The 18,612-nt window shown below is 49.4% G+C and overlaps 1 protein-coding gene across 2 annotated transcripts in view; it reads right to left on the bottom strand.

Moving 5' to 3' along the window:
- trpm2 (transient receptor potential cation channel, subfamily M, member 2) overlaps positions 1–18,612 on the bottom strand; it is a 337,017-nt gene that overhangs the window by 205,781 nt on the left and 112,624 nt on the right. For both annotated transcript variants that reach the window (XR_015078103.1, XM_085985384.1), the window contains exon 12: positions 14,484–14,840. Coding sequence is in view for 1 of the 2 variants with exons in the window: in XM_085985384.1 (XP_085841510.1) it covers positions 14,484–14,840 (357 nt within the window). In the remaining variant the exon portion in view is untranslated. The remainder of the gene's footprint in view (positions 1–14,483; positions 14,841–18,612) is intronic.

Consider the following 18,612-nt stretch of genomic DNA (forward strand, 5'->3'; position numbering starts at 1 on the left):
GCTCTTCACTCTCTCCACAGTAACCAACCCCGCCACACTAACCAATCCTGGGCTCTTCACTCTCTCTCCACAGTAACCAATCCCGGGTTCTTCACTCTCCCCACAGTAACCAGTCCCGGGCTCTTCACTCTCCCCACAGTAACCAATCCCAGGGCTCTTCACTCTCCCCACAGTAACCAATCCCGGGCTCTTCACTCTCTCTCCACAGTAACCAATCCCGGGCTCTTCACTCTCTCTCCACAGTAACCAATCCCGGGCTCTTCACTCTCCCCACAGTAACCTATCCCGGGCTCTTCACTCTCCCCACAGTAACCAATCCCGGGATCTTCACTCTCCCCACAGTAACCAATCCCGGGCTCTTCACTCTCTCCACAGTAACCAATCCCGAGCTCTTCACTCTCTCCACAGTAACCAATCCCGGACTCTTCACTCTCCCCACAGTAACCAATCCCAGGCTCTTCACTCTCCCTCCACAGTAACCAATCCCGGGCTCTTCACTCTCTCCACAGTAACCAATCCCGGGCTCTTCACCCTCTCCACAGTAACCAATCCCGGGCTCTTCACTCTCTCTCCACAGTAACCAATCCCGTGCTCTTCACTCTCTCCACAGTAACCAATCCCGGGCTCTTCACTCTCTCTCCACAGTAACCAATCCAGGACTATTCACTCTCTCCCCACAGTAACCAATCCCGGGCTCTTCACTCTCCCCACAGTAACCAATCCCGGGCTCTTCACTCTCCCCACAGTAACCAATCCCGGGCTCTTCACTCTCTCCCCACAGTAACCAATCCCGGGCTCTTCACTCTCTCTCCACAGTAACCAATCCCAGGCTCTTCACTCTCGCCACAGTAACCAATCCCGGGCTCTTCACTCTCTCTCCACAGTGACCAATCCCGGCTCTTCACCCTCTCCACAGTAACCAATCCCCAGGGCTCTTCACCCTCTCCACAGTAACCAATCCCGGGCTCTTCACTCTCTCCATAGTAACCAATCCCGGGCTCTTCACTCTCTCCACAATAACCAATCCCGGGCTCTTCACTCTCTCCACAGTAACCAATCCCGGGCTCTTCACCCTCTCCACAGTAACCAACCCCGGGCTCTTCACTCTCCCCACAGTAACCAATCCCGGGCTCTTCACCCTCTCCACAGTAACCAATCCCGGGCTCTTCACTCTCTCCACAGTAACCAATCCCGGGCTCTTCACTCTCTCCACAGTAACCAATCCCGGGCTCTTCACTCTCCCCACAGTAACCAATCCCGGGCTCTTCACTCTCTCCACAATAACCAATCCCGGGCTCTTCACTCTCCCCACAGTAACCAATCCCGGACTCTTCACTCTCCCCATAGTAACCAATCTCGGGCTCTTCACTCTCTCTCCACAGTAACCAATCCCGGGCTCTTCACTCTCTCCACAGTAACCAATCCCAGGCTCTTCACTCTCTCCACAGTAACCAATCCCGGGCTCTTCACTCTCTCCACAGTAACCAATCCCAGACTCTTCACCCTCTCCACAGTAACCATTCCCGGGCTCTTCACGCTCCCCACAGTAACCAATCCCGGGCTCTTCACTCTCCCCACAGTAACCAATCCCGGGCTCTTCACTCTCTCTCCAGAGTAACCAATCCCGGGCTCTTCACGCTCCCCACAGTAAGCAATCCCGGACTCTTCACTCTCCCCAAAGTTACCAATCCCAGGCTCTTCACTCTCTCTCCAGAGTAACCAATCCCGGGCTCTTCACTCTCTCCACAGTAACCAATCCCAGGCTCTTCACCCTCTCCAGAGTAACCAATCCCGGGCTCTTCACTCTCTCCACAGTAACCAATCCCGGGCTCTTCACTCTCTCCACAGTAACCAATCCCGGGCTCTTCACTCTCTCCCCACAGTAACCAATCCCGGGCTCTTCACTCTCTCTCCACAGTAACCAATCCCAGGCTCTTCACTCTCGCCACAGTAACCAATCCCGGGCTCTTCACTCTCTCTCCACAGTGACCAATCCCGGGCTCTTCACCCTCTCCACAGTAACCAATCCCAGGGCTCTTCACCCTCTCCACAGTAACCAATCCCGGGCTCTTCACTCTCTCCATAGTAACCAATCCCGGGCTCTTCACTCTCTCCACAATAACCAATCCCGGGCTCTTCACTCTCTCCACAGTAACCAATCCCGGGCTCTTCACCCTCTCCACAGTAACCAACCCCGGGCTCTTCACTCTCCCCACAGTAACCAATCCCGGGCTCTTCACCCTCTCCACAGTAACCAATCCCGGGCTCTTCACTCTCTCCACAGTAACCAATCCCGGGCTCTTCACTCTCTCCACAGTAACCAATCCCGGGCTCTTCACTCTCCCCACAGTAACCAATCCCGGGCTCTTCACTCTCTCCACAATAACCAATCCCGGGCTCTTCACTCTCCCCACAGTAACCAATCCCGGACTCTTCACTCTCCCCACAGTAACCAATCTCGGGCTCTTCACTCTCTCTCCACAGTAACCAATCCCGGGCTCTTCACCCTCTCCACAGTAACCAATCCCGGGCTCTTCACTCTCCCCATAGTAATCAATTCCGGGCTCTTCACCCTCTCCACAGTAACCAATCCCGGGCTCTTCACTCTCTCCACAGTAACCAATCCCAGGCTCTTCACTCTCTCCACAGTAACCAATCCCGGGCTCTTCACTCTCTCCACAGTAACCAATCCCAGACTCTTCACCCTCTCCACAGTAACCATTCCCGGGCTCTTCACGCTCCCCACAGTAACCAATCCCGGGCTCTTCACTCTCCCCACAGTAACCAATCCCGGGCTCTTCACTCTCTCTCCAGAGTAACCAATCCCGGGCTCTTCACGCTCCCCACAGTAAGCAATCCCGGACTCTTCACTCTCCCCAAAGTTACCAATCCCAGGCTCTTCACTCTCTCTCCAGAGTAACCAATCCCGGGCTCTTCACTCTCTCCACAGTAACCAATCCCAGGCTCTTCACCCTCTCCAGAGTAACCAATCCCGGGCTCTTCACTCTCTCCACAGTAACCAATCCCGGGCTCTTCACTCTCTCCACAGTAACCAATCCCGGGCTCTTCACTCTCTCCCCACAGTAACCAATCCCGGGCTCTTCACTCTCTCTCCACAGTAACCAATCCCAGGCTCTTCACTCTCGCCACAGTAACCAATCCCGGGCTCTTCACTCTCTCTCCACAGTGACCAATCCCGGGCTCTTCACCCTCTCCACAGTAACCAATCCCAGGGCTCTTCACCCTCTCCACAGTAACCAATCCCGGGCTCTTCACTCTCTCCATAGTAACCAATCCCGGGCTCTTCACTCTCTCCACAATAACCAATCCCGGGCTCTTCACTCTCTCCACAGTAACCAATCCCGGGCTCTTCACCCTCTCCACAGTAACCAACCCCGGGCTCTTCACTCTCCCCACAGTAACCAATCCCGGGCTCTTCACCCTCTCCACAGTAACCAATCCCGGGCTCTTCACTCTCTCCACAGTAACCAATCCCGGGCTCTTCACTCTCTCCACAGTAACCAATCCCGGGCTCTTCACTCTCCCCACAGTAACCAATCCCGGGCTCTTCACTCTCTCCACAATAACCAATCCCGGGCTCTTCACTCTCCCCACAGTAACCAATCCCGGACTCTTCACTCTCCCCACAGTAACCAATCTCGGGCTCTTCACTCTCTCTCCACAGTAACCAATCCCGGGCTCTTCACCCTCTCCACAGTAACCAATCCCGGGCTCTTCACTCTCCCCATAGTAATCAATTCCGGGCTCTTCACCCTCTCCACAGTAACCAATCCCGGGCTCTTCACTCTCTCCACAGTAACCAATCCCAGGCTCTTCACTCTCTCCACAGTAACCAATCCCGGGCTCTTCACTCTCTCCACAGTAACCAATCCCAGACTCTTCACCCTCTCCACAGTAACCATTCCCGGGCTCTTCACGCTCCCCACAGTAACCAATCCCGGGCTCTTCACTCTCCCCAAAGTTACCAATCCCGGGCTCTTCACTCTCTCCACAGTAACCAATCCCGGGCTCTTCACTCTCTCCACAGTAACCAATCCCAGGCTCTTCACCCTCTCCAGAGTAACCAATCCCGGGCTCTTCACTCTCTCTCCAGAGTAACCAATCCCGGGCTCTTCACTCTCTCCACAGTAACCAATCCCATGCTCTTCACCCTCTCCAGAGTAACCAATCCCGGGCTCTTCACTCTCTCCACAGTAACCAATCCCGGGCTCTTCACTCTCTCCACAGTAACCAATTCCGGGCACTTCAGTCTAGAGTTGGAAATGGAGAAGTCCATTCTGGGTGCTGCCATTGCTGCATGGTATGGGACTGATGAAGAGGAGGAAGAGGAGCGCCAGCACCAAGAGTGAGTTGAGGAAGGAGCTGCAGGTGGGCAGCTTCATTGGGCCTCTTCTCACACAAGGCCATACCCATCCAACAGGGTCTACAGACAGAGGCTCGGCTTCCTTGACCTCTTGGAAGAGCAGTGCTTCCAAAAGCTGAGGTTGTCACGTCAGGTGGTCGCAGACATCTGTAGCCTCCTAGAAGAAGACCTGCTCCCTGCTGGACCTGGTGGCCATGCATTATCAGTGGTTGTGAAAGTCACCACCGCAATCAATTATTTTGTCCCTGGTTCCTTCAGGAATTGGCCAGCTTTGTTGCTACCGAGCCACTCTTGGTGATGGACATTGAAGTCACCCACCCAGAGTACATTCTGTGCCCTTGCTACCCTCAGTGCTTCTTCCAAGTGATGTTCAACATGGTGGAATACTGATTCATCAGCTGATGGAGGGCGGTAGGTGGTAATCAGCAAGAGGTTTCCTTGTCCATGCTTGACATGAACCCATGAGACTTCATGGGGTCCGGAATCAATGTTGAGGACACCCAGGGCCTCTCCTTTCCGACTGTATTCAACTGTGCCGCCACCTCTGGTGGGTCTGTCCTGCCGGTGGGACAGGACATACCCAGGGATGGTGATGGAGGAGTCTGGGACATTGGTTGAAAGGTATGATTCTCTGTGAGTATGACTATGTCAGGCTGCTGATTGATTAGTCTGTGGGACAGCTCTCCCAATTTTGGCACAAGTCCTCAGATGTTAATGAGGAGGACTTTGCAGGGACTTTGGTGGTCTGTCCAGTTTCATTCTTAGTATGCTTCTTTGCAGTTGTTCGATACAACCGAGTGGCTTGAGACAACCACATTGCTGTGGGTCTGGAGTCACATAAAGGCCAGACCGGGTAAGGACGGCAGATTTACTTCCCTAAAGGACATTAGTGAATCCGATAGTTTCATGGTCACCATTACTGATACTAGCTCTTTGTTCCAGATTTATTTAATTTAATTTAAATTCCCCAGCTGCCGCGGTGGGATTTGAACTCGTGTCTCCAGATCATTAGTCTAGGTCTCTGGATTACTAGTTTATGTTGGCCGACTTTTATATTTTAATCAGCTGCCTGACCCTCTCCCTCCTGTTTAATATCGAAGCGTTGGAGTGAGTGTAGAATCAACACTATCAAAGTCCAGACAATGTGGCAAAACAATTAAAGCGCTAATGGCCTTGGGGCTATCCTACCAGAAGAGACAGGTATAACAAGAATATTTTACAGCACACTGGCTATGCCAAGTACACATATCAGAGAAAGTGCAAAGAAGAACAAGACTGATCCCAGTGTAAAGAGGATGGGCTGTGAGGGAAAATGAAAGATAGTGAACTATAGTCTAGAGAGAAGGGTTTGGGGGGACCTTCATTGAGAGAGATAAACTATTAAACAGGATAGAGAATGTAAACACAGATAAACTACATCATTACTTAATTAACACTGTGAATTACACCAGGAGAGTGGGAGCTGAGTGCAGAAATTACATTAGTTTAAAAGAAATTTAAAAGAGGTATCAGGGAGCAATTCCTCTCCTGTGCGGCTGACTTATCCTTGAGCGCAAGGGACAAGAAAACTGGGATGGGCTTCTATGAGAGAGTTAATGTACCAGAGGGATGGGCGTCAATGGCGAGTTATCAGAAGGTTTAGATTCCCTGGGCTGAATGGCCTTTTCTGGTTCTTGACTTCTGCAATGTTTTTAATGAGACTTTCATCCTCTCTGGCTGGGTTTACATAACACAAGAGCATAAGAAATAGGAGCAGGAGTAGGCCAATCGGCCCCTCGAGCCTGCTCCGCCATTCAATAAGATCATGGCTGATCTGATCCTAACCGCCAATCTACTATCACTGAACCATCTCCTGAATCTAACAGAATTAGACACATGAAATAGGAGCAGGATCAGGCTACATGGCCCCTGGGCCCGCTCCGCTACCCACAGGGCCAAGACCGATCCAAACCTAGACTCATGTCCAAATTCCTGCCCGCTCCCCGTAACCCTTTATTCCCTTTACTTCTAGGAAACTGTCTATTTCTGTTTTAAATTTATGTAATGATGTAGCTTCTACAGCTTTTTGGGGCAGCATATTCCATGGACCTACCACCCTCTGAGTGAAGTAGTTCCTCCTCAACTCAGTTTTGAAAGAGCAGCCCCTTATTCTAAGATTATGCCCCCTAGTTCTAGTTTCACCCATCATCGGGAACATCCTCCCCGCATCCACCCGATCCAACCCCTTCACAATCTTATATGTTTCAATAAGATCGCCTCTCATTCTTCTGAACTCCAATGAGTAGAGTCCCAATCTACTCAACCTCTCCTCATATGTCCATCCCCTCATCCCCGGGATTAACCGAGTGAACCTTCTTTGTACTGACTCGAGAGCAAGTATGTCTTTTCTTAAGTATGGACACCAAAACTGTACGCAGTATTCCAGGTGCGGTCTCACCAATACCTTCTACAACTGAAGCAATACCTCCCTATTTTTATATTCTATCCCCCTAGCAATGAAAGCCAACATTCCATTGGCCTTCTTAATCACTTGCTGCACCTGCATACTAACCTTTTGAGTTTCGTGCACCAGGACCCCCAGATCCCTTTGTACTACAGTACTTTCCAGTTTCTTGCCATTAAGATAATAACTTGCTCTACGATTTTTCCTGCCAAAGTGCATAACCTCACACTTTCCAGTATTGTATTCCATCTGCCAAATCTCTGCCCACTTACTTAGCCTGTCTATGTCCCTTTGCAGGTTTTTTATGTCCTCCTCACTCACTACTTTCCCTCCCATCTTAGTATCATCTGCAAACTTTGATATGTTACACTCGGTCCCCTCCTCCAAATCGTTAATATAGATTGTAAAGAGTTGGGGACCCAGCACTGACCCCTGTGGAACACCACTAGTTACTGATTGCCAGTCCGAGAATGAACCATTTATCCCAACTCTCTGCTTTCTGTTAGCTAGCCAATCCTCCATCCATGCCAGAATATTACCCCCAATCCCATGATTTTTTATCTTAAGCAATAATCTTTTGTGTGGCACCTTGTCAAATGCCTTTTGGAAGTCTAAATACACTACGTCCACTGGTTCCCCTTTATCCACCCTATATGTTACTTCCTCAAAGAACTCCAGCAAATTTGTCAAACATGACTTCCCCTTCATAAAACCATGCTGACTTTGTCCTATTAAATTATGATTATCCAAATGTCCTGTTACTGTCTCCTTAATAATGGACTCCAATATTTTACCTACCACAGATGTTAGGCTAACCGGTCTATAGTTTCCAGCCTTCTGTCTACTGCCCTTTTTAAATAAGGGCGTTACATTAGCAGTTTTCCAGTCTGCCGGGACCTTTGCTGATTCCAGGGAGTTTTGGAAAATTATTTCCAATGCATCCACAATCCCTACCGCCACTTCCCTCAAGACCCTAGGATGTAAGCCATCAGGTCCAGGTGATTTATCTGCCTTGAGTCCCATTATTTTACCGAGTACCACTTCCTAAGTGATTTTGATCGTGTTTAGCTCCTCCTCCCCTTTAGCCCCCTGTTTGTCCAGTGTTGGGATATTCTTAGTGTCTTCTACTGTAAAGACTGATACAAAATATTCATTCAGTGTTTTTGCCATCTCCATATTTCCCACCATTAATTTCCCGGTCTCATCCTCTAAGGGACCAACATTAACTTTAGCCACCCTTTTTCTTTTTATATAACTATAAAAACTCTTACTATCTGTTTTTATATTTTTTGCTAATTTACTTTCATAATCTATCTTCCCTTTCTTAATCAATCTTTTTGTTACTTTTTGCTGTCTTTTAAAGTTTTCGCAATCCTCTATCCTCCCACTAGATTTGGCTACCTTATATGCCCTTGTTTTTAGTTGAATACTATCCTTAATTTCTTTACTTAGCCACGGATGGCTGTCTTTTCTTTTACACCCTTTTCTTCTCAGTGGAATATATTTTTTTTGGAAGTTGTAAAATAACTCCTTAAATGTACACCACTGATCATGTATCATCTTACCCTTTAATCTATTTTCCCAATCCACTCTACTCAATTCCGCTCTCATACCTTCATAGTCTCCTTTATTCAAGCTTAGCATGCTTGTTTGAGATCCAACCTTCTCACCCTCTAATTGAATATGGAATTCAACCATGTTATGGTCACTCATTCCAAGGGGATCCTTTACTAGGACATTTTTAATTAATCCTGTCTCGTTACACAGGACCAGATCTAAGGTTGCTTGCCCCCTGGTCGGTTCAGTTACATACTGCTCAAGAAACCCATCCCTAATACACTCAATGAACTCATCCTCAAGGCAGCCCTGCCCAATTTGATTTGTCCAATTAATATGATAGTTAAAATCCCCCATAATTATAGATGTTCCCTTATTACAAGCCTCAACTATTTCCTGATTGATACTCCGTCCAACAGAGTTGCAACTGTTCGGAGGCCTATAGACTACGCCCACTAGTGTTTTTTTCCCCTTATTATTCCTTACCTCCACCCAAACTGTTTCATTATCCTGATCTTTTGACCCAATATCATTTCTCTGTATTACAGTGATTCCTTCCTTTATTAACATAGCCACCCCACCTCCCCTTCCTTCCTGCCTGTCCTTCCTGATCGTTAAATAACCCGGTATGTTTAATTCCCAGGCATTGTCACCCTGCAGCCATGTTTCTGTAATGGCCACAAGATCATACCCATATGTCGTTATTTGTGCCATTAACTCGTCTATTTTGTTATGAATGCTACGTGCATTCAGATAGAGAACTTTCAAATATGTTTTGTGACACTTAGTTCCTGCTTTTGCCCTTTTTATTACTTTACCTTTTACTCCATACCTTCTGCCCCTTCCTGACACACTCTGGTTTTTAATTTCCCCACTGCTACCTAAGTCTATGACCTTCTCTGTTGTCATGTTTATTATTTGCTCTCTAGGAACCTCCCCCCCCCACTAGTTAGTTTAAAGCCCTCTCTACAGCCCTAGTTATATGATCCGCCAGGACTCTAGTCCCAGCACTGGCCAAGTGAAGCCCATCCCAACGGAACAGCGCCATCCTGCCCCAGTACTGGTGCCAGTGTCCCAGGAAGCAAAACCCATTTCTCCCACACCAGTCTTTGAGCCACGCATTTAACTCTCTAATTTTATTTGTCCTAGCCAAATTCGCTCGTGGCTCAGGTAATAATCCAGAGATTATTACCCTTGAGGTTCTGTTTTTTAATTTGACCCCCTAGCTGCTCATACTCCTTTAACAGAACCGGCTTCCTAGTCCTATCTATGTCGTTTGTACCAACATGGACCACGACAACTGGATCCACCCCCTCCCACTGCAAGTTTCTTTCCAGCCCAGAGGAGATGTCCTTAACTCTGGCACCGGGTAGGCAACACAGCCTTTGGGACTCTCGCTTTCGGCTGCAGAGAACTCTATCTATCCCCCTAATAATACTATCCCCTACCACTACAACATTTCTATTTACTCCCCCCTCTTGAATGGCCCCCCGTTCCACGGTGCTGTGGCCAGGTTGCTCATCCTCCCTGCAGTCCCTGCTCCTGTCCCCACAGGGAGTAAGAACCTTGAACCTGTTGGTCAAGAGCAAGGGCTGCGGCTCCTCCAGCTCTACCTCCTGGATCCCCGTACCTGCTGTGATGAAATATATCACCTGCCTCACTCGTTGTCACACCGTCCTGTCCATGACCATGGGCTACATCTGAATTACTTAACTTCATAGGTGTGACCACCTCCTGATACACAGAGTCCAGGTACTTCTCCCCCTCCCTGATGTGTCGCAGTGTCTGAAGCTCAGACTCCAGCTCATCAACACGGAGCTGGAGTTCCTGTAGCAGCAGACACTTGTCACAGACGTAATCACCGTGAGCCTCAATGGGGTTCACCAGCTCCCACATCTCGCAACAGTAACACATCACCTGCTCCATTCTATTTAATTAATTAAATTTTTTATTGTTAGTTATGGACACCCTCTGCCCGATTTTAGATGCTAGTATCCCCTTTAATTAATTGGATTTAAATTAAATCAATCCCTCTAGTTACACCAGTTAAATGGTTTACCAACAGTCACTCTGCACCCTGGTCCCAGAAGTTAAAGACCGACCTTTGCTCCTCTGCACCAACCTGTCACCCCCGATTTCACTTTGCGAACCAGAGTCCCAGTGCTGTGTTTTGCTGGCTCCTGGTTTGTTGCCATTCTCAGCATCAGACAGGTTTGCTGTGGAGAAGCAGTGAGGAGAGGCACTGCCCCGTGAGGAGGGGTGGCGGGGGGTGAGTCTGATCTTGATAATGTTGTATGAGATGTAGCCCGTACAGGGAGAGGGTGCTGTGATCAGAGCTGTGTGCCAAGGCCAGGTCTTTGCGTTGCAATGTGTGATCCCTAATGGAGCGATTGCCATGGAGAACCGGCGAGAGTGATTGTCGGGTTATCCTGGTGTAGTCGAGGAATAACAGGCCTGGCTGCAGTGTTATGATTACAGCTTCACTGAGGTGAACAGTTTGTTACCATGTCTACACGGACCATTAATACTAATCTGTGGCTCAGACAATTAGTGAGGCTGAGAAAGATGAGCTGAGAATGCTGATTTGGCTTGTGAGCGGACACTGTGGCATTTAGTCACAGCGTGAATGGAGACAGGCACACCTGCTGTTGTTGGGAGAGTTCCAGCTATGCAACAGCTTTGGCCCTCATGCCTGCACTTCCTGCTATTGTTGTCTAGTTGGGACTTGCCCAGTGTGAATAACTATGTAGGTGGTGAGAGGAAGGATATTTGATCCTCGCTGTGTTTGCTGACTCTGCTCTCCGACTTTCACCATTAAGTGTTTAGACACAAGCCAGCGCAAACATACAAGAAGTGCCGAGGCTTCACCCAGTGAGTGGACAGGATGCTTTTTCAAGGCGACGTTCGGGTGTATTTATTGCGGCTGACAGACACACATGTCTGTGCTTCACTCAGCTATCTCACCCGCCTTCCAACAGTGGAGGATAAAGGGCAGAATCGGGTTGCGAGGTCCAGCACTCCATTCACGCCTCAACCTTGATTTCTCGCCCCGTACCCCTGCCGGGTTGGTTGCTGGTCAAGGTCTAAAACCAGTTTCTCTCTTATCTCCCCTCACGTCCTCTCCGAGCTCATCTTGTCCACGCAACTCACTTCCTGCTCCCTCAACCTTATTCCCACTACATTGCTGACCACCCAACTTCCCTTCCTTCAAATCTGCCACCATCACCCCTCTCCTTACAATCCAACCCTTGACACCCTCCGTCCTTGCAAACTACCGCCCCATCTCCAACCTCCCTTTCCTCTCCAAAGTCCTTTGAATGTATTGTCGCCTCCCAAATCCGTGTCCACCTTTCTCGGAATTCCATCTTTGAATCCCTCCAATTAGGTTCTGCCCCTGCCACAGTGCAAAACGGCTCTCATCAAAGTCACAAATGACATCCTTTGTGACTGTGACAAAGGTAAACTGTCCCTCCTCGTCCTTCTCGACCAGTCTGCAGCCTTTGACACAGTTGACCACACCATCCTCCTCCTCCAACATCTCTCCACCATCGTCCAGCAGGGTGGGACTGCACTCGCCTGGTTCCATTCGTATCTATCTAATCGTAGCCAGAGAATCACCAGCAATGGCTTCACTTCCCGCTCCCGCATTGTTACCTCTGGTGTTCCCCCAAGGATCTATCATTGGCCCCCTCCTATTTCTCATCTACATGCTGCCCCTCGGCGACATCATCCGAAAACACAACGTCAGTTTCCACACGTATGCTGACGACATTCAGCTCTACCTCACTACTTCTTCTCTCAACCCCGCCACGGCCTCTAAATGGTCAGACGGCTTGTCCGACACCATGTACTGGATGAGCAGAAATATCCTCCAACTAAATATTGGAAAGACCGAAGCCATTGTCTTTTGTCCCTGGCCACAAACTCCGTTCCCTAGCTACCAGCTCCATCCCTTGCTCTGGCAACTGTCTGAGGCGGAACCAGACTGTTCACAACTTTGGTGTCATATTTGACCTGAAATGAGCTTCCGACCACATATCCATGGCATCACTAAGACCGCCTACTTCCACCTCCATAACTTCGCCCGTCTCCGCCCCTGCCTCAGCTCGTCCGCTGCTGAAACCCTCATCCATGCCTTTATTACCTCTAGACTTGACTATTCCAACCTACTCCTGGCTGGCCTCCCACATTCTACCCTACGTAAACTTGAGGTCATCCAAGACTCGGCTGCCCGTGTTCTAACTCACACCAAGTCCTGTTCACCCATCATCCCTGTGCTCGCTGACCTACACTGGCTCCCGGTTAAGCAAGGCCTCGATTTCAAAATCCTCATCCATGTTTTCAAATCCCTCCATGGCCTCAAATCTCCCTATCTCTGTAATCTCCGCCAGCCACACAACCACCACCCCCCCCCCCACCCCGAGATATCCACGCTGCTCTAATTCTGTCCTCTTGAGCATCGCTGATTATAATCGCCCCACCATTGGCGGCTGTGCCTTCAGCTGCCAAGGCCCTAAACTCTGGAATTCCCTCCCTAAACCTCTCTGCCTCGCTACCTCTCTTTCCTCCTTTAAGCCGCTCCTTAAAAGCTATCTCGCCTGTCCTAATATCTCCTTATGTGGCTCAATGTCAAATTTTGTTTTAACGCCTTGGAACGTTTTACTACGTTAAAGGTGCTATGTAAATACAAGTTGTTGTTGTTGATCCTCTGCACAAGCAGCACGGTGGTATAGTGGTTAGCACTGTTGCCTCACAGCGCCAGGGACCCGGGTTCAAATCCGGCCTCGCGTGGCTGTCTGTGTGGAGTTTGCACATTCTCCCCGTGTTTGTGTGGGTTTCCTCCGGGTGCTCCGGTTTCCTCCCACAGTCCAAAGATGTGCGGGTTAGGTTGATTGGCCATGATAAAAATTGGCCCTTAGTGTTAGGGGGCATTAAATACGTGGGGTTACGGGGATAGGGCTTGGGTGGGATGGCTGTCGGTGTAGGGACCGGGTGCTAGGGTTTGGATGATCAGCCATGATCTCGTTGAATGGCGGAGCAGGCTCGAATGGCCTACTCCTGCTCCTATCTTCTATGTTTCTAATCCCACGTCCTGCCATGTTCCAGAATCCCTGTATCCCTCTGTTCTTCAGCCACCTATCTAATCTATTCTTATATACTGACATGGTCTGTTCTTTTATCACTAACTGCATTCCACAGCCTCACAACCCTCTGTTTCAAAATGTTTCTGCTGCTCTCCGTCCGAAATCTCTCACATTTAAGCCTGTATCTAATGCCCCTCTTCTGCTGCTGGCGTGGGCATCTCGCTGAAGAACCAGTAAAGGAGATTCCAGCCACAATATCTTTGCTCCTCCATCTACACAGAATCCTCTGCAAAGCCCAACCCAAAATACCCCATCATGAGGTTGCCAACCTGGGTGTGGCACCATGACCATTAGCTTTAAACACCTGTTACTCAGAGGGACTGGGCGCAGCATTACCCTATGGGGCCTAGGTTCAATATGAAAGTCTTCTCTATCTGCTGGGTGAAAGGGCTCTACATGAAATGGTTTTGAGCCAGTATCAATCCAATCCATTCCATGCTGTACCTGTTCAGGGAGTGTTTGATGGGACAGTGTAGAGGGAGCTTTACTCTGTATCTAACCCGTGCTGTACCTGCCCTGGGAGTGTTTGATGGGACAGTGTAGAGGGAGCTTTACTCTGTATCTAACCCGTGCTGTACCTGCCCTGTGAGTGTTTGATGGGACAGTGTAGAGGGAGCTTTACTCTGTATCTAACCCGTGCTGTACCTGCCCTGGGAGTGTTTGATGGGACAGTGTAGAGGGAGCTTTACTCTGTATCTAACCCGTGCTGTACCTGCCCTGGGAGTGTTTGATGGGACAGTGTAGAGGGAGCTTTACTCTGTATCTAACCTGTGCTGTACCTGCCCTGGGATTGTTTGATGGGACAGTGTAGAGGGAGCTTTACTCTGTATCTAACCCATGCTGTACCTTTCCTGGGAGTGTTTTATGGGGCAGTGTAGAAGGAGCATTACTCTGTATCTAACCCGTGCTGTACTTGCCCTGGTAGTGATTACCATTCCCTTATACATTTACTTACATTTAATTTTATGGGTGAGGTGTTGAACATTTTTCTCTCCTGTAGGTCCTTTGGTTGATTGTAGAGTGGCTCCGTGAATTCACCCAGCAGCTCCTGCAGGACCTCAGAGATGTGGTGAAGAAGCACCTTCCTCTTGCTCTCCATATTATCGTTGATCTGTGGCTGCTTCTTACCCTGCACCACTTTCTGGAGCTTCTTGTACAGGAGTGTGTAGGGTGGGATGTTGTTGTAAAGTCGGATGAGGATTTCTGGTGAGAGAAATTCTCTCAGGCTCACCCCGTTCTCCAGGAAGAGTTCAACAAACCCAGGCTTATTGCCAACGAGAGCTGCAAACATGGCTTGGTGGAGATGGGAGGACTGGAACACAAAATAAAAGTCAGTCACTGGGCCAGGTGAATATCAGTCAATGCACACTCCATGGAGAGTTCTCGCTACCTCTGCAACCTCCTCCAGCCCTACAACTTACCTTCAACTCTGTGTTTCTCCCGCTCTGGCCTCTTGTGCATCCCCCACTCCCTTTACCCCACCAGTGGCGGCCGTATCTTCAGCCGTCTAGGCCCTAAGCTCTGGAATTCCCTCCCTAAACCTCTCTGCCTCTCTTTCCTGTTTTAAGACACTCCTTAAAGCCTACCTCTGTGACCAAACTCACCTGTCCTAATATCTCCTTCTTTGGTTTGGCGTTAATTTTTCTCTGATAACGCTCCTGTGAAGCACCTGGGACATTTTGCTACATTAAAGGTGCTATATAAATGCAAGTTGTTGTTGTTTAATTAAGAATATGAGCCAGTAAAGGCGGCACTGTTGACAGTAATTCACAGCATTACACCATATACCGCACCGTCTCCTATTGTGCTGCCACTCTGGGCCTGTCCCTCTAATTGGTGCAAACAGGCACGCCCCGAGGTCATTTAGAGGAGGCTCGTTGCTGTTGTTGAGAGAGTTTGGCAGCTTCCTGAAATCTTCCGACTTCAGGTCAGAAGAAACCAGTAGGAAATAACTGGCTTTCTTTCAGCAGTGGATGTACAACACATTGAATGTACATCACATAAACAGGCCAGGTGGGGGGTGCATAGTGGTTATGTCACTGGACTAGTAATCCAGAGACCTGGGCTAATGATCTGTGAGACGTGAGTTCAAATCCCACCACGGCAGCTGGGGAAGTTAAATTCAGTTTAAAATAAGTCTGGCATAAAAAGCTAGTATCAGTAATGGTGACCATGAAACTACTGGATTGTCGTAAAAACCCATCTAGTTCACTAATCACAGAATCACAGAAACCCCACAGTGCAGATAGAAGCCATTTCGGCCCATTGAGCCTGCACTGACACATGTCCCACCCGATCCCCGTAACCCCACGTATTTAATCCCCCTACCACTAAGGGTCAATTTATCATAGCCAATCAACCTAACCCGCATATCTTTGGACTGTGGGAGGAAACCAGAGCACCCGGAGGAAACCCACGCAAACACGGGGAGAATGTGCAAACTCCACACAGACAGTCGCCCGAGGCCGGATTCGAACCCGGGTCTCTGGCGCTGTGAGGCAACAGTGCTAACCACTATGCCACCGTGCTTTAAGGAAGGAAATCTGCCGTCCTTACCCAGTCTGGTGACTCCAGACCCGCAGCAATGTGGTTGACTCTTAACTGCCCTCTGAAATAGCCTCGTAAGCCACTCAGTTGTATTCAAAAAGGTGGCTCACCACCACCTTCTTGAAGGCAATTAGGGATGGGCAATAAATGCTGGCCTTTAGCAGCAACGCCCAAATCCCATGAACGAATTTTTTAAAAAGGACTGGAGGGGGGCAATGGGACTGGAGGAGGGGCAATGGGACCGGAGGAGGGGGGCAATGGGACCGGAGGAGGGGGGCAGTGGGACCGGAGGAGGGGGGCAATGGGACTGGGAAGGGGGCAATGGGACTGGGAACGGGCAATGGGACTGGGAACGGGCAATGGGGCTGGGAAGGGGCAATGGGACTGGGGGGGGGAACAGCAATGGGACTGGAGGCCAGGTAGTCATAGTTCAGCTGGTGGTAAGCCTGCAGACACAGTCCTCTGGGATACTGCTGTAAATAGGGAGGATGCGAGATGGGCATCACTCTCACATGGAGGCTCTGAGGATCTGAGGCAGGTGGTGGAGATCATGGTGGAACTCCTTAATGCTGAGAATTAATTTAAAAAACCACTTGGAGTAACAAGACTGGGTTTCTAACAGGCAGGTCATGGTGAGCTATCCTTACAGAATCATTTAAAGAAATAACAGAGATTAGATAAAGGAATTGCAGGGGATGTGGAATTATACAGAGTTTCAAACATCAGTTGATGAGGTTCCACGTAAGAGATGTGTCACAGATAATGGCACCGGGAATTAAAGGGAAGTTAGAGAGAAAGGTAGTGGGAGGAGTAAAAGCAGAGTGAGTGGTAAAAGGAATTTTCACTGACTAGAAAGATTGGTGTTGTTGGCACTGTGGTGTATGTAACCTGTACCACCTTAAGAGACTCCCTTAAGAGATGGACTACTTTCTCTTGGCTACTGTATATTATAGTACCGGTGGTGACCACACCATATATAAACTCTGTGTAGTAATTTGCTAAGCAGTTCAGCCCTGACCTTCGATTAGTAAAGACCTGTTTAAGTTATTTTTGTTGTCTGTGTCCAGTGATTTAGAATAAGCATATCTGGGACACTCAGACTCAACAGTGGCGACGAGTCCGATCTTACCCTGCGGCAGTTTTGCATCCAAGGCAGCTTCGTCCTCAGAACGGGCGTCGAGAAGAGGCATCCGCCCTCATCAGCCTGCTGAGCACCATCGCACGGGAGGCATCGAGAACCCGGGTTGAAATTACTGACCACGAAGTCCTCCATCAGCGACAGGCAGTGATCATCCTTCTACCACGGTGGTGGGTAAGCCGATCTAGCGACACGGGCAGAAAGTCGGCCGCGTTGTCAGTGAAGAAGGGGAGGGAAACCGGAGGAAAAAGGGCGGAGAACTCGACCGCAGCCGGTGTAAAGGGCCGGGCTGCAATCGGGGCCGAGAGGCGCAGCGACAAGGGCAGCGTTAATGCCACGAGAACCGCGGAGAACTCGACCGCAGCTGGTGTAAAGGGCCGGGCTGCAATCGGGGCTGAGAGGCGCAGCAACAAGGGAAGCGTTAATGCCCACGAGAACCGCGGGGGAACAAAAGCAGCGTCGGGGAAATTAAGAACCGCTGGGAGGCGAGAACAGCAACAGCGCGGTAATCGCCATTGTAGCCAGCGGGGGAAGAAGACCAGCGCGGGAAGCCGCCATTGTAGTCGGCGGGGGAAGAAGACAAGTGCGGGAAAAGCCGCCAAGCGCGGGAAGCCACCATTTTAGTAGGCGGGGGAAGAAGACAAGCGCGGGAAGCCGCCATTTTGGGAAAATAAAATATTTACAGAAACTCTCAAGGATGCCTAAACACGGTAACATCACTGCTTTTGATAGCGATGTTGAAGATTGGGCCACGTATGTAGAACGCATTGGAGTTTATTGTACAGCAAATGAGGTACCAGATGATAAGAAAGCAATAACCTTATTAAACTCAATGGGTGCGAAGACGTATGGGTTATTGAGGCACCTTGTAACACCAGATAAACCGGCGGATCAGACTTTCGCGAATATTGTTACTATCCTACAAGAACATTTAAACCCCACGCCGCTGCTGATAGCGGAACGATTTAAATTTTACAGAAGAACGCAGCTGAAAGAGGAAAGCAACGCTGAATTCTTAATTGAACTGCGCAAGCTATCAAAGTACTGTCAGTTTGGTACAGGACTAGCAGACGCTCTGAGAGATAAATTCATGTGTGGATTACTAAAAGAAGGAACTCAAAAGCAACTGCTAGAGGAAAAGGACCTTACGCTTGATAAAGCTGTCACCATTGCAGCATCGCACGAGGCCGCAGCAAGAGGCACCGCGGAAATGCAGCTAAGGTCATCGGAACTCAGCACCAATCGAATGGCATTGGGTGCAGTGAAGTGTTATCGTTGCGGAAGGACAACGCACGATCAGAACCAGTGCTGGTTCAAGAATCAGGAATGCAGAAAATGTGGCAGGCTAGGTCACATAGCTAAAGTATGCCGGTCAGGAAAGAAGACCAGCAACAAAAAG

This window comes from Somniosus microcephalus, chromosome 4 (assembly GCF_052327205.1).
Source record: "Somniosus microcephalus isolate GS21.2 chromosome 4, FLI_Smic_1.0, whole genome shotgun sequence".
Classification (NCBI taxonomy): Eukaryota; Metazoa; Chordata; class Chondrichthyes; order Squaliformes; family Somniosidae; genus Somniosus; species Somniosus microcephalus.